The 17,509-nt window shown below is 25.2% G+C and overlaps 1 protein-coding gene across 1 annotated transcript; it reads right to left on the bottom strand.

Moving 5' to 3' along the window:
• Positions 1-3,078: 3,078 nt before the first annotated feature.
• Positions 3,079-12,116, bottom strand: LOC145836074 (cytochrome c oxidase subunit 6A, mitochondrial-like). Its single transcript, XM_082943873.1, has 3 exons — positions 12,002-12,116; positions 4,658-4,797; positions 3,079-3,389 (listed from the first exon to the last, which is right to left on the bottom strand). Exons 1-3 carry the CDS (start codon positions 12,108-12,110, stop codon positions 3,291-3,293), a joined length of 348 nt encoding a protein of 115 aa, XP_082799999.1. The 5' UTR covers positions 12,111-12,116; the 3' UTR covers positions 3,079-3,290.
• Between the last annotated feature and the right edge of the window lie 5,393 nt (positions 12,117-17,509).

Raw genomic sequence — 17,509 nt, 5'->3', positions numbered from 1 at the left:
TTCTCCAAGTTTTTAATAGTACACATTTTTGGGTCTAGTTTTAGTTTTAAGTTAAGTATAAGGTAACAAATCTGTTTTAAAATTATACAGTAGTAAAAACATTGAAAAGATACTGTAAAGCTACTTTAAATGTGTTTAAAAAAATTGATGATGAAAAATATTTTATCTATATAGTATATTTTTTGTTTAAAATCAAATTTTACTACTAAACATGTTAAAAGTATTAAAATTCCAGGTTTATTCAGTGATTTTTGCTAAAAATTCCAGGTTTTATTTTCAAAATTTCACAAATTCCAGGTTTTTTAGCCTAAATTGTTAAATTCTAGGTTTTTTGGCAACCCTGATTATTTATTTATAATAGGTATAAAATGTTTAAAAACAAAAAGCTTTATGTTATTTAAAATAAATTAAATACCCAAGCTTCACATTTTCATTATACAACACATAAAACAAATTTGTTTGCAACAATTAACTAGTATATTTTTACTTAAATACTAAAATATTTTTACTTAAAAACTTAAAATGCGTAATCTATCAAAGCGCTAAGTTTTAATACAGAAATGACATTGAAACTTATAGAATAAAAACCCGAGGTCGGAAGTTTTTACAAGTTGCTGGGCAACTTTTCAACAAAAAGTTGTTTGTTAGTCGCACTGTATAGAAATAAAACTTTTCCGCAGGCTGCAAAAGTTTGAATACCATTGTAGTAACAATGTATTGTATTAAACCAAAAATGTAATAAATCAAGCAGTAATAGAGCATTTGTAATACGAATTTATTAACTTAAGAGCCTAACTTCTAGTTTTTTTTTATCTTTAAAATGTCTGGTTTCAGCCAGAAAGTACCTCGCGGACTACATAATTTGCTTTACTAGGTGCATTTCCCGACTCCTTATATTAACAAAGTAGAAATTATGTTTTTCAATGTTTTCTCCTACTTTTAAAATGTACTACTGTATAAGCTTTATATTAATGAACAACAATAAATTACATTGTATCATTTGTAAATAATTAAAAGTGTTACAGTACCTTTTCCGCTTTATCTAATTTATTGTCCAAATAACCTTTGAATCGTGAAAGACGTTTGTCAGAAGTTTTAGAATACAAAAACATAACGACCACTGGACTTTTCTCAAATTACTTAGTATCCAACTGTCTGTTATATTTGTATGTACTAATAATAAAAGTTGACATTTGTGATGTTATATACGACGTCTTTACGCGCATTAAGTTTATTTTGCAAATTGTCTTCAGTTCAAAATATGTAAGTTAAAAAAAAGTTTTAGACACCAGATTTGTTGTTTTATAAGTTACTACCTTATTAAACGGTAAAAAAAAAATGATTGAAAATAAATTGATCTGCAATCTTCACCGTTTGTTAATTTTTTGTTTTGCAACATTCCATACAATATTACCGGTACTTTTTGCACAATTGATTGAATAAGAATCTTAAAGATAACCGAGCTAAAATTTTGTTTAATACTTTGTTATAAAGCAAAAATCTAACTTCTAAGATACAACCAAACGCAAAGAAGTATTCTTTTACATTGTCGGTTTTAATGTAAAAAAAAACAGACGTTTTGACCCTATAAGCTTATAACTTAGTTCATACAAAAAGTTTTTTCTTAATAATTAAGTAACAGTTTTATGACATGAAAAACAAGGATAGTCTTTGATTAACGGAAATAGTTTAAAAAAAAACCTTAGTATTAATATTATTATGTAAATTTAAGATAGCAAAAAACTTTATACAGCAATAGTAAAAACACATATTAAAGTTAACTTAATAGACTGAAAATCAATAAAGAAATAGCTTGAAATAAAAATGAGTTTTGGATAAAATTTTCTAATTTAGGAATTACAACGTAACTATTTTCACAATAAAAGACAACTATTTTAAATGGTTTTTTTTTAATTTGTTTATTTCCAACTATAGTTTTCTCTATATCTAAATATGTGTAAATGTATTTAAATAAAATTTTATAAATTAAGAAAAAAAGTTCTTTCAAGTATCTACATAATACTAATTTTTGGAAATACCTTAACACTCCTAGTGAATACCTTAAAATTAGCGGTATAATAAAAATTGGATTTATCTGATATAACTGTTTCAAGTAATATGGAGCTTCGTAGCAGTACTGATATATCAAGTTGATTACTTAAAGATTGAACAAGCTTTCTATTTATAAAAAAACTTTTAGTTAAATAACTATAAACTTTATTGAAAAAGTTTTAGTAGAATAGACATATATTTATTTGTGTTGACCATAAAAAATTGCTCAGTAGATAAAAAGTTCTAAAAAGTATTTTATTTCTATGTAAATATGAAATAACATTTTTATCAAAGGAATCAATTGAACTTGAAGAATCTTTATTAAAATATATTTATTACAAGTTTAGACAGCTACTAAATTTCACCGCTGAAAAGATTACCAAACTGTGATTCGTATTCAAATAGAAAAAATCAAAGTATTTGAACAAGGGTCACAGTTTGATAATCCATTCAGCAGAGAAACTTAATAATTTCCTGAATTCGTAATAAATATTTTTTAATATGTAGTTGGCACCTATAACTGTTTGCAATTCAAAATATACTTATTTTATACGCATGTCTAATAACAAAAATCTAAGATATATTTATTCTTTGCTAAGTCTACCAAAAACGTAATCGTTTTTTTTAAACAAGATTTAGAGACAAGAGGTGTCCCTAAGTTGGAATTCTGGAAGCTATGCTAAAACTTATTGATAAAGAAAAAGAGAAACATGTTTACATGAAATGTCGGAACTTTGAAAACAGAAAAATTTGCTGAATGTGATAGATTTATTGAAACTGAAATCTAATCGCTTTCAACTCACATTAAGTTAATAATTTAAATTTTACATTTTAAATAAATAAAAATATTTTAAGTAGTCATTAGTTTTTTTTTCATTTACGTTTACGTGTTAAGGCTTTAAAAATTAAAATAAACTCAATTTGATAATAAAAACTACTTAACTTATTTGCAAACTAATTTACTATATGTTTTAAATACCATAATAGTTTTACCTTTGCTACTCCAAAAATAAAATTAGACTAATAAAAAGGTATTTTTGCTGCTTTTATTTGTTAATTAGAAACTAAAACTAGCAATGTAATTTTACAAAGTAAATTTGTAATGTAAATGTTTTTGCTATCTTTATATTTGATAGGTGAATAAAAAAACAAACTGTTTTAAATTTGCACAATCTTTTTAATTATTTGCTGCTATATTTTATATTAATTACATGTATAACGGAATAGATACAAATCAATTAATGATCCTCAAGGTCTTCTTCATAACCGACTCCAGGAACCCAGTTTCTTTGTGGGTGGTGGAAAAGTGTGTGGTTTCCGTCACCCCATGGAAATTTCTGTTGATTATACTTGTAAATTATTCTATTTTGTGAAAATAAACAGAATCTATATTTAAAAACTATAATTAGAAAAGGTGAAGAAAGTACTTAGCAACAAGTCAGAAACTTATTATAATTGTTTTATATTATAATTGATTGTAAGTTGCAAGTTTCAAAACATGATAATAGAACAAATGTTTCATGTAGCTTATTGCTACAATCATCAGATATTTTAATTTAAAATCAAACACTGAAACATTCAGTACGGGAGTAAACAAAACACGCAAAAACGAAAAATACTATGACTTTATTTTATTCAATACATTCATAGACATGATACTTAAAGATCTGACAATTGTATTTTGTGTTTAGAGTATTTACAATATAAAGTTACTATTTTATATCATTTATAAGATACTTTTAATATAAAATAATTGATAAGTGTTCTTTTTTTTATTTGAAAAACTAATAAAAATTAATTAAAAACTGTAAACTCTTCAGTGGATTATTTGCTTGCTTTTTCTACAATGAATTAGAACTGTTTAATGTTTAGTATAATAGATATTTGGAACTTTTTACAAAAAAGTAACTATATGTATATAAATGTACAGGTACAAAAATTGATAGTTTACAAAATACGTATTAAAAAAAAATACAATTGTGAATTTACCTTTACTGCTTCTAAAACGTTTTATTCAGATTTTTAACAAAGTTTAAGAATATGGCTGTATTTAGAATTTTGAAAATAAAAGCATTTGTTTTTTGTTACTGCTCCTATAAGCAGTTATTTTACATAATTAAATTTACATACCGTACATTTAAGTTAAAATAAAATTATTTCTTGTAAAGCTTTATTATCTAGTTTAACATTCAAAGATTTTTTTTTAATTGACTTAAAAATATACCCTAAAAAGTCTATTCAATTTTACACCAATGACAGAACTTCTTTATAAAACAAATTAACGATCTACTTGTTATTAAATAAATATATTATTCTATTTGATTAAAATTACCCAAAAAACAAGTTTGTAAAAAAAATTAGTTTCCAATTAAGCAAACTGTCTAAGAAAACAAATACTATGATTGGTACATAACTTTAAAAGTTTCATTTTTATGATTTTGCTCAATTTTCAACTAGCTCAATATTAGGAAAGCTATATTTTTTAATTATAAAAAAATCATAATTAATATTTTTTTACAGCTGGTTTAGATCAGCAAAATTTTTATTTACAAATAAAGCTATTTTAAAAATTTAGATGCACAAGTTTTATATACATACTACAAACCTTATTTCTGATGTCAAGGTAAGGATACTCAACATACTCTCCACGATGAGCCCAATGAGACATCTCTTCTTTGATGCCAATGTAACTGCAGATTGCAATAGCTAATGGGCACACATAAAATGAACAGATCCTCCAGCGTTCTGTTATAATTTACCAAGTATTATTATATAATACTACAATCATAAAATAAGTTTTTTATTTTACAAAAACATGTTTTATGAACTTTAAAAAATTCACAACAGAACTTTCCTATATTGAAAACTAAATTACAAAGTAACAAGTTAGAGGGCGCTATTTAGTACTACTAGTCGAGGTTTCAAAGTGTTAGACGAGTCCGGAGCACTACTAGTAGCAAAAGATTTGACTGAATCATGTACATGTCTTTTTTAGTAAAACTGTTAGAGTTAGACCAGGGGTCAGCAAACTGTGGCCCGTGAGCAGTCCATGCAGTCCATGTAGGTTAAAAGTGCGACCTACGAGCATGTTTTCAATTTAAATGGGATGCGGCCCATGAAAGGTACTACCTGCGTCCCGCAAGCATGTGAATTTGGCCTGCAAATAAATATTTTGAAACTTAAATAAAATATATTGAGGTTTAAAGTTCAAAGCAAAATAAAAAGGTCTAAGGTAAACTGTACAGGAGATTTGAAACTTACAAAATGTAGAGCAAAAACTGAAACTTTTATCGCGGCCCGCGAATATTTTAATCTTTGAAATTTGCATAGTAACCACAAAACACCTGCCGACCATGGGTTAGGGTATGCATTTGGATAAGGGTTAAAAATTAAACAAATTGGCATGAAGCTGTGCCACAAGCTCTCCACTACCAGCTGGTGTATAAATTTGCAAGTTGGTAGTTTGTCAGTTAAGGCCTTAGGGAGGTACAAAAAATAACATATGGACTTAAATTTTAGAAAATTCTATTATCTATCAGATGCCGTTTTTATATTCAAAAATAGTTAATAAGAGTTTGTTTGAAGAGGTGTTGGAGATTGGTGTTCAGAAAAACCGAAGTAGAACATATTGTATAAAATAAATACATGTAAGTTAACATACAATATTTAAATGAAATAATTATAATAAAGTAATAAATTAATTAACACTTAAACTTACGTGATTTCTCTAAAATATGACTAAAATTAGCAACTATAAGGTCATAGTCATTAATTCAAAACTTTCTCTTATTTCTAACAAAACATTTTGTGTAAATAAACAATTTTGTTATATTTTTAAAAAAATACTTTAGTTAACTGAACGTATTTAAAAAAACCTAGGATTTTTTATTAAAAACACAAAAAAAATAAGATAAATAAAAAAACTACAAAAAAAGACTTTAACTTCATAATGATTTTGCAACATCTTTTTTGCACTTCATGCCTTTTTTTAATGTTAAAAGCACTTTTTTTAGTACGGAAAAGCAAAGAATTTATTATATTGTATTATACTATAATAATTAACATTATCAATTTTTTTTAATCTTTAAAATTTGTGTTTTATAATAACTTAAGTTTAAAGTTTTTAGATGGCTGTTTTGTCATTTAAATTAACTTCAAATAACTATAAGAGGTTGCAATTTAACTTTAAGTATTTAAGATAATTAAGATGAACAGTAAAAATTTTATTAAACAATTACAAAAGAATAAAAAAGAGAGAAAGTATTTTTTTGAATTTTGATTGTTTTAATCAAAAATACACAATTTACTTATTAAACAAAAAAAAATATTAGTATTCTAATTATTATTATTTTTCAGTTTTGAGACAATTGCGATCAATCAGAATAAATTATTTAGAATATTAGAATTTATTATGTAAGACAATGTTATATATTCAGTCTAAATATGTAAATACAGTGCTTATTCACTTATCCGGACATGTTGGGCGAGATTTTCATAAAACATGTCCGAATAAACATTTTCCAGATAAGTACAAATAATATTTTTTTCATAAAATAATATAACTGCTGTATAATATTCAATTCGTAATAAATAATAAAAGCTCAGCTCCTCAGTTTTTGCTTTAAACTTTTCCTCATTTTTCAAAATGTAGTACAAAGTTAACCTGCCTATGCTAAACTGCTCAATTATAAAAGACTTTTGCACACTGTTTTATACTACTTTACAAACTTCTAGCTTATTTTTAATAATTAGTGCGTCTTGCTTTATTTTTTGATGTCTTGTCCATTTCTAAAACCTGGTATGTTGAGTGTGTCCAACTTGGAATTTAATAAATAACTAGAAATCTAAAAACTTTGAAAGATTAAATAAAAAACTTTATAACATATTTTAAATAGGATTATATAAAAAAAAAACGACTTACTTTATATACAAAGGTTAATCATAACTAAACTAGTTTTGAACAAAGTTTTGAAAAAGCTTTAGTGGTATTATTATGTCATAATCATTAACTAAACAGCATGAAAGCTTAAACATTTGTATCAAACAAAAATGTTAGTATTTGATATTGAATTTTATTAAAATTTTCTATTTGACTGAAACTGTCCGGATAAGTGAATAAGCAATGTACTAAAAACTATTTTTATAATCAAACTTAATGTTACAAAAAACACACTGACAGGGTTGCTAAAGAATTTTTAAAATTTTTTCCAGGTTTTCTGAATTTCTTCCTGATTTAAAAAAATTAAAGTTTTCTTGTTTATTTTTAGTATAAATTGAAATTAAAGGTAAAAAAGTCTTATATAGATTTTTTAAAAAGTCTTAAATGATATTTCAAAATAAAATTTTTGAAAATATTCATTTAAAGTGTTTTATAGTGAACAAAATTATGAATGATACTAAAAATAAAATTTATGATATCATAGAGAATCAAAGTTTCATACATCTAAAAATTGTTTAAATTCCAGGCTTTTTAGTGGTTGATGTTCAAATTTTTTATTTTCAAATTCCAGGTTTTTACAAGACATTGTTGCCTAAATTGTCAAGTTCCAGCTTTTTTCAGGATTTTTGGCAACCCTGACACTGATTTTTTATATTTACTGTTGATACTAAACTATTCTGTTTAACGTATGGATGCACTATTGTTAAACTATAAAAACAAAAAAAATTTAATTAATTTCATAAAACTGATAGTTAAAAGTTTTATGATCTATATTTATTTACTTACGCTATTCATTAGTAATACAGACTTAATAATAAATCAAAGTTAAAATATGTATTATAGCAGATAAAAAAATTATTTTACACTTATAAGGTAAATACTAAACAATTAAAACTTTCTATATCTAAACTCAATTTCATAGTATCAACATTTAACTTATTTTTAGGAAAGTTGAAATCAGGGTTGCCACGCAATATTTTGTAAATTTAGCCTGACTTTTACCTTTTTATTAGGTACGCGTTTTAAGTACGTGCTTCAAGTTAAATACGCATTCTGAGTAGCATATTTTGGTAAGTACGTATTTTGAGTACACATATTTTTACAAGTATAGACTTCTTTTTCATAACACATTTTTGAATAGAAATAAAAACTTTCTATCAGGTTTCTTTTTTATTTAGACTAGTAATTCTTAGCTACAAACTTTCTATTAAGTAGCTGCTGTGTTTAGAATGTGAACTTCAGCAAAAGAATAATAATAAGTTATTGGAATGCAAAAATAAATAATATAAACTTAATTACAAAAAAAATGCACTGAACTAGGTTTAAATTTTTCTCACTGCTTTCTTCTTTGCAAATAATCTCAAAGTGTCACAAATATGAAGTTAACTACTTGCAGATAACTTTTAATTAAAATACTCAAAGTAAATCATATTTAATTTTGCAAAACGATAAATGGTATTAAAAATGAACATTTGTAATTAACTTCGTTAAAACTTAATTAAAAACTATATCATGATGTATACTAAAAAATTAACCATGACCTTACTAAAATATTTAAATAAAACCTTACAAAAAAAAAACGAAATTAAAAAAACAACACATGTAATGAAGTAGTAACTATAATTAATAAATTCAACTAAATTATTATTTTAAAAACTTAAGTATTTCTACTAAATATTAGAAATAAGTAAACTTAATCATATTATGTAAACTTTCATATAAGTAAAAATGTATGTATTAGTAAACAAAAATTTTCAATTCTTATTCAAATAGAACATTCTATTTGAATAAGAATTTAAAATGTTTGTATTTTAATAAACGAAAGATCTCTTCAAAGTGCTTGTATAAGACTGTGACTGATTTTTTTTAATATTTCTTACCATTTTTATTTATGTTATTCTAAAATTCAATCCTGTCCGGTCTTTAAAATCAAAAGAGGAAGACTATCTTCATCCCATTTTAATTTCATATATCTTAAAATAAAGCCTTTAAATTAAAAAATAAATAAATACTTCCAATTTTAAATACTTAACAAACTAAATAATAATTATAATAAATGTACCACTTTATTGCTAATAACCATACTTTTTCCATTAAACAATTTTATTGAGCAGGGTTTTCAATAAATTAACTAATTTTCTTTTCAAAACAAATACTCACAAAACTAATAAATCGAACAAAATACAAGTAAACTTAAGAAATAATCATATAAAACAAAAAAAAGATAATTAGAACAAAAACAGACTATTTAAAAACGTTAAGTGTAAAAAAATTTAAGTGTAATTCTAGATCCTTTATCAGGATCTAGTTGATAATTAAGTTTTGGTTTAATAGTTTTAATCAAAATTGCCTCTACTGCTAATAAAATATTTTTATTTTTACAAAATTTAATTACATCAAAACAATTAAAGATATTATCATAATTTTGACAAAATGTACATTGTTCAATATGTGAAAATACCGCACTATTTGTGGGCCTTGAGTGTTCTTTAACTCTGACAAATAGTTGTCGCTCCGTTTCTTTAATATATTGGGTATCCAGGTCACATGGATTTTAAAATTTGCAAACAATGCAACTCTTTAAAATTATCTAATTTTTCAATGAGAAATAGTTTCCAACTTTAGCTGTTCCTAAGGCTACTTAAATATCAATACCAATTATTTCTAAAGTTTTGTTATATTTCTGCTAATTTTTTTTGAAACCTTTTTTATGTAAGGAACTGTTATATACTGTTGTTTAGGAAGGTTTGGTTCATCTTCTAATTTTTGTAGTTTTTCAATTTCATTAACTATAAACTTAATTGGATAACTGTTTCTTAAAGAAGATCCTTTATTCTATTTATTTCTTGGTTTGGTAGTTCATACTAATCTTTTGATTCTAATGAGCAAATGTCTGAAGAGCTTTTGTTCCATGATTGCGGAGTGCAAGACTTAAAATTTAGTAAAACGTCTGTGTTTGATGGTTTCTTGTAAATTGAGGCAATAAATCATATAGTTTTATATTTATGTCAAGAAAGCGAAGTTTATTCAATGTACAGGATTCCATTGTAAACATAAGATCTTGATGAAGATTATTCAATTTTTGGTTGAACTCATTTGCCGTTTTTTCATTAGAGATTATGATGAAAATTTCGTTAACATGTCTAGCTTAAGTTTTGGGTTCAGTTTCACTTAAATACCTGTTTTTAACTTACTAACAAACCAGTTAGCTAAAAGGGGGGAAAATGGAGATCAAAACAAACAAAATTAAAGATAAAAACATATGTAATGAAATCGCATGAACTACTTACTTAAACAAAAATCAGTCTATTTCTAAACTTTTGCAAAGTAGACTTTTGTGTATATTTTATAAGTTTCATTATGAAATTGTCCTTGCCACAGATCATCAATACTAAAAAGATTACTTACAACAACTAGATAGGGTAATAGTTCAACATAAATAAAGAAAAATTTTACAATTTTAGTCTGACTTTGTAGAGAAAGATTTTTTTTATTTAATTTTAACATTTGAAGGCTTTGAAATTTAATGATTTTGTAAGTAAGGATACTTTTGTAATTTTAGTCTGACTTTTAAGGACTTTTAGTTATTTTTTTTTACAATTTAAGGCTTCAAAAGTTAAGGAGTTTTGTAAATTAGAACTGACATATTCTGACATTTTGACCTGAAAAACTAACATTTTGCCATTTTAACCTAAAAAACTGACTTAGCTAGACTGTGGCAACCCTGTGAAATGTTTTTATTCATAATAAATACTAAACCAGAATTTATAAAAAGGGGCAAAGTCGCCCCTTAACTATAGAATCTACTGCACTCTACTGTATGGCAGGATTATCAAAAGCAGATTATGAAGCAGTCTAACTGGTTTACTCTTTATTAAGTAAACTTAGTTGTAACAAAACTAACTAAGTATAATTAAAGTGGGTTACATTAGCGCTGATGTATTGATAGTACCTGCTGAGGAAGATCAAAAAATTGACAGCCACTAAACTATTCACAACTCTACTTCTACAACATTATCAGTTCTAAGATAATATTATAGTTCAGGCTTATTTGATTAATTTAATATTAGCAATATTTGTTCGTATTTGAAAAGGCTGATATATTTTGCCATCATAAGCACTAGACCAGGGTTTCCCAAAGTGGGCCAAGTGGCCCCCTTGAGGGCCATGACAGATACTCAGGGGGCCACAAGCAGCAAAGGGGTAAGAGGGGGGGGGCCATGAGCAGTAAAGGAGCCACAGGAGGCCATGAGGTTATAATTTGAAACTTACAATAGATATTCTTGAGTTGCAGATAAAGAACAAGAAAAAAGGTCTTTTTTTTAAAAGGGGTTTTTTATGGTAATTTAAAAACTTACACTAGATATTCTTGAGTTGCACAGGTGAAGATTAAAAAACAAAAAAAAAAGTAGTTTATGAGTAATCTTGTTGAAGGGGGCGGAGCCATGGCTTTTTTAATTTCTTTAAAGGGGACCATTTGTAAAAAAGTTTGGGAAACCCTGCACTAGACTGTGCCAGACTATCAGCAACAGTTTCCATGACAAAATGTTAGAGGCGTTGTGAGGCTGGAGTATTGAAGCAGATGATCAACCTAAAAACTTATCATAATATTTAAAACTGTTTAATAATTATTTTTCAAACAATATGTCTTTAATTGTAGTATTTATATCTGACTAAATCTGTTATTAAAATTAGAGGGTTTTAAACATTGTAAATTTTTCACAGACTATCAACAATACTATTACTACTCATCATTGCTACTGCAATTATATGTCCTAATTCACACTTAATACGCACATATAATTGTGAAATGGAATTTTAAGTTTAACCAATTAGACTTAAGTATATAAGCACTTAAGCATTTGTTTATGGAACACTCAACAAACAAAAACAAAATGGGTGAATTTAATCAAAAATTAACAAAATATAATTTTACACAAATTATATTACTACATTACATAATTTAATCAAGTATTATTAAAACGAATTAATTAAAACTTGAAAACCAACCAATAGATTTTTCCATTTGAACAGGGTCTTCAATGTGCATCAACCTCCTTCCTGGGCCTTGAGCAAACTTGTTAAGCAGTTGCCTGCTACGATTCAGTACAGAAGACATCTTATAAAATCTAAGATAATCAAGTTTAAACATTTTGAGTTGTATCATAGTTATATTAAGATTTTTTAAACAGAACTAACAGTTTTTTTTTATAATGATTTTTCTATAACTAAGTTTTTTTAATTTATTTAAAGCTTCAAGTAAAAAACAAAGTGCGTTCTTTTTCAACATAATTAACATAATTTCTAATTTGTTGAGCAAAAGTTTTTGTTGATTAATTTTACTTTTTCTAAAAAAGCTTTTTGCAATTTTTGCTTTTGAAAATTATATACTAACTTGTGAATTTTAACACTTATACATATTTTTATTATTTATTTCAAAAATAATTGTTTAATATATAACTTAAAAATATTTAAGTTGCTATAGCTAATGAAATTTTACTACTTTTTGATTAAAGTATGTTGATTGAAAAGAGAAATGCAAATCGAAAAGGCCAAAGAACTTCTAAACTAAAAGACTTTTTGTAAGCTATGAGGCGTTTTTTATAATCTTCCATTTATTCCAAGAAATCATAAAAATGACTAGTTTCAAGTTTCCTTATTTATTTTACCATGGATTTTTGAAGTTTTTTTCATTAGTTTTTATTTAATATTTAACTACAATTTTCTCAAGTTTTTTAATTTATCAAGACAAATTTCATTAAAAAATTAATTAACTAAATAAAAAGTCTTATAGAAGATAACAGTTTTTGACAAGTTTTTTTCTTAAATTCTGAAAACTTAATTACAGACTTAAATGGTATGTAAAATTTGTTGGTTCAAAAACAATTGGTTTTGGTGAGGCAAGCTAACCTTTTCAAACTATATTTACTTTCATATATATACAAATTATGTATTAAATCAAACTTTTAATTTAGTTCTATAAATAATGAGCTTCACCACACAATGAACAACAACACCATCCAAAACAACCTACAAAAAGTTTTGTTCTTATTAGGACTCATGAGGTAGACAGAGTTGCAAAAAACTGCTGTTGAGATCAAACCAAGCGGGCTTACTGAAGTGATTGTTTGTAGGTTAAGTGGAAAAACTGTTTAGGTCTCGTCAGGTTGGAGCAAATTTTGTTTTACTTTTAAAGATACTTACTGCATCACATTCAAACTAATATACATTTTGCAAAAATTACACTATTGAATTAAACTATTTATAATTTTACCTGCCTCTATAACAGTTACTTATAACAAAATACCTAGATAAGCAATGTTTACTACATGAATGGTAATCTTTGAGGGTACAACTTACATAAAAAACTGTCTTAAATAGTAAAAGAACATTGAAAGATACTGTAAAGATAGTTTAAATGTGTTCTTAAATAAACAAATAAAATATTGATTTTTTCTATAAATGTTTTGTAACTAATTGAAATTTCATTAATTCTAAATCAAAAAAATAACTTAATTTATGTTTTTCAGTGATTTTGTTCAAAACTCCAGGTTTTTTCAAAATTTTTCAAATTTCAAGTTTTTCCAGAAACCCAGGTTCTTCAGCAACCCTGTTTTTTAAGAAGTTTAGTATAATACTTAAAAACCTATTTATGTTTAAGTTAAAAATAGAAAAACTTTAAGAGATAAAATACATGACAACAATTTAAAAATTGTTTATAGACATTTAGTATTGCAGAATGAAAAGTTTATACTTATTTTATCATTTTTGTATTAAATAAATAAGAATTTCCTAAAGTAGGATATATCACATCCTTGTAAGCATGAACTAGTAAGTTAGTGCATAAGTATTTTGACAATTATTAAGTAATGGGTACATCTAATAAAAGGGCTCTCATTTTTAATATTTCTGCCAAGTGGGCAACTATGGAAATTGATTGTTAGGGCATAAGGAGGGTGTGAAACACTTTTTTCAAAATTTAATCTTATTTTATATAGTTTTTACCAAGCTACAAGATGCTTTTTATACATTTAAAAACTAAAAATAGTTTTTAAGATATAGCCGGTCAAAGTCGGAGACAACAATAGGTTCTTTATGGGAGGCGCAAGCTAAAATGACAAAAATAGACTATTTAATTAAAAATTTATCTTCTCCTACGTTTTTTGAGATAACTACCTCAAACTATCAGGAAATGTTCCTTGATATATTTAAAAAATTCTGTAAGAAAGAATTTGAAAAAAATAAAAATTTTATTTAAAAAATAAACAAAAAAAAATTTTTTTTCTGACAGAATTTTCTAAATATTACAAGGGACATTTCCTAAAAATTTGAGGTAGTTATCTCAAAAAACGTAGGAGATACGTAGGAGATAGACTTTTAGTGATTTCTAGTTATTTGCCACTTTAGTTGTAATATCAAGCTACGTGCCTGATCTACAGTAAAACTTAACATAAATAAAATGAAAATAATCCTTATAAAGTGTTACGAAAATAAAGAAACAGTATAGTCAAAATCTTTTTGCTTACATGTAACAGGATTCTTTAACAAAATACTTCTAGGCTTCTAATTTAAGGCCATAGGGGGGGTAAACCATGTTTTTTACAAGTTGATCTTATTTTATAGAGTTTTTTCTAAGCTTCAAGATGCTTTTTATTGTTTTAAAAAATTCAAATTAATTTTTGAGATATGACCAGTCAAAGTTGGGCCGCATAATAGGTTCCCTATGAGAAGGGATAACTAAAACAGCGAAAAAAGACTATTTCATTTAAAATCTATCTCCTCCTACATTTTTCAAGCAATCTTCTTCAAACTTTCACAGTCTAATCTTTATATAATAACAAAAAAACGTTACTTTGGAATTAAAAATTTTTTTTGTAATAATATGTTTTTTTTGAAAAAAAAAACAGTTTTTTTTTTAATTTTTGTGATAAAATTTTAATTTTTCAAATTACTAAAATTCTAAAGTAACGTTTTTTCCTTTTATTATAAGGAACGTATCCTGAAAATTTGAAAAAGATTGCTTGAAAAATGAAGGAGGAGATAGATTTTTAGTGAATTTTAAAAGTTTCGAGAAAATTGACCTCAAAAAATCTGCGGTCCATACGTTTATATTGGAAAATTTTTACAAAAAATTAAATATCTCAAAAGTTAAATGATATTTTTGAATTCTATAAAAACAGGCTTGTAGTTTGTACTTTAACCTTTCATATAAAAGCCAAAGTTAATTTTAGTAAAAAAAAATGTTGGGTCCTTATGGGTCGCAGTTTGCATTCACTTGTCTTCGATTTTTTCTATATATTATAATCTTACACAAATGTAAGTTTTCAATAGTCAGTTATTTTTTAAGGAAAATTGTTATTTCTTACATGATTTTATCTTTCAAAGTGACATTTTGTTTTGTGTAGATCACTAACATTCATTTTTCACAATTATCTTAGTAACTCTTAAAACTACAACTATCAACGGTCAGTGCCTAATTATTCAAAACAAGTATACATAATTTTCAAGGTTTTAGCTTAATTTTTTTAAGTTTAAGTAAAAACACATTTTTGATAAACTATCTTTATTAAAAAAACTAATATTAAAGCTATTGATATAGTGATTATAGAGCAGACCCTGAATTAAATAAAACAATACTATAAAATAGCAAAAGATTACTTTAGTCAAAACAGAAAAAAACAGAAATGTGTTAGCAAATGTTAAAAAAACTGATATAGAAAAATTCGATTACTTAAATTTAAATAATTTAGAATGAACTTTTATGAATACGAAGCAAACTACTTTAGAGTTTAATTTATTATTTATCATAAATTTTGATTAATTCTACATAAGTATAATTGAAGTGAAAAAAACTCAATATAGTTTTATTTTATAATTCTCTAAGTTTTTTATATACGATGCATAGTTATTGAAAAGTTTATAAATCAGGAACTGTTTATGACAAGAAGCCCTGGACAAGACATTAAAAGGCATTCTAGTTGTGTGCAACTTGATAACCTAAAGACTTTTTCGTATACCAGGTCTAAGGACTAAACTTTTTTTTCGTTCAATAATCTAATACAATTTAATAAGATAAAAAGCCTAAACTTGATTTTTTAGAATTATAATATTTAGTATTGGACAAAAAAGGTTATGATGCTAGTGCTTAAAACGATTTATTATCACCTTAGGTACTTTTTTTTTCAAACCATTTAAAGATTGTAAAGCAATATTTCTGAAAAAGAAAAAGATATGGATACTAAATACTTAATAAATAGTTTTATCATAAGTTAAATCATCGAGTATTTTACGTAATACGTGTTTCGGCAAAATGGTATACTATAAAAATTTAAAAGTTATTGTTAAGCATTAAACTTTAGTAAAGGGTCTTGTCTTGTGTTGTCATTATTTTTTTATGTTTAAAAATTACTGTGCGATATATAAATATTTTTTTAGACTTTACTGATGTTGTTAAGATAAATTTTAAGTGCTTTCAATAAAATCTAGCTTTACATATATTTTGCTGTAATAAGTTGTTCAAATGAGTTGACATCAACAATAGTTCAAAAGTTTTTGTATGATTTGTAAGTATGTTGATCGAATTATTTTGGTAGTAGGTAAAATTGTATTACTAAAAAACTTATATTCATCATGCTGACAAAAAAGTATTATTAAACAAATTTTGAACCTTTTACTTTTTTTTAATAATTTTTACAAACATATAAGATTTCTTTAGTTCAAAAAATATTTTACTACATTTATATTGTTTTTATAATCGTTTGAAATAATCGTTAAGTATTATAAGACAAGAAATATATATAATTAAACTATAAGATGTAACGTTAAAAGGCGTTAAATCCTGGAGATCCTGATAAGCTAAGCTTATCGGAATAAATACCACAGATGTTCTTAAGCTAAAACTTTATTTCAACTAACGGCGTTTCACTGCTCTCAAATAAATTTAAGAACAGATCTACGGAGTCTCAAAAAGCTCTAAGAATAGGTATTCAAACAAAAACTATTCTTAGAGCTTTTTGAGACTCCGTAGATCTGTTCTTAAATTTATTTGAGAGCAGTGAAACGCCGTTAGTTGAAATAAAGTTTTAGCACAAGAACATCTGTGGCATAATTAAACTATATATTTATAAAAAAACAACTTTTTCAAAAATTTTCTTACAGTTGTTTCAGTGCTAATTGCATCAATTTTTAAAGCAAAAGTAATAAGTTCTATAGAAATGTACATTTTGACATATTAAATAAAGCTATCATAGTTAGCCTTTTTTTAATACAAAATTACAATTAATTATAGTTTTTTTTTTATAATAAATATTTGATTTTGTAGGCAATGTCTACTAGGCGGGGTTGTTGTCTTTCTTTCTTTCTTTTGCGATAAACATTTTTTGATTTTTTATTTCATTAAGCTACATAAACAAGTTAAATAATTTTTTATTAAGCTGTTAAAGAAAATAATCAACTTATTTAGCTTTTATTTAACTCAGAATTTAAATTTAATATCTATCGCGACAAGTAATATTAGTC

This window comes from Thalia democratica, chromosome 5, assembly GCF_965202585.1.
Source record: "Thalia democratica chromosome 5, ktThaDemo2.hap1.1, whole genome shotgun sequence".
NCBI classification, from domain to species: domain Eukaryota; kingdom Metazoa; phylum Chordata; class Thaliacea; order Salpida; family Salpidae; genus Thalia; species Thalia democratica.
Note: the sequence above shows the minus strand (reverse complement) of the source record. Positions and strands in the feature narration are given on the sequence as shown.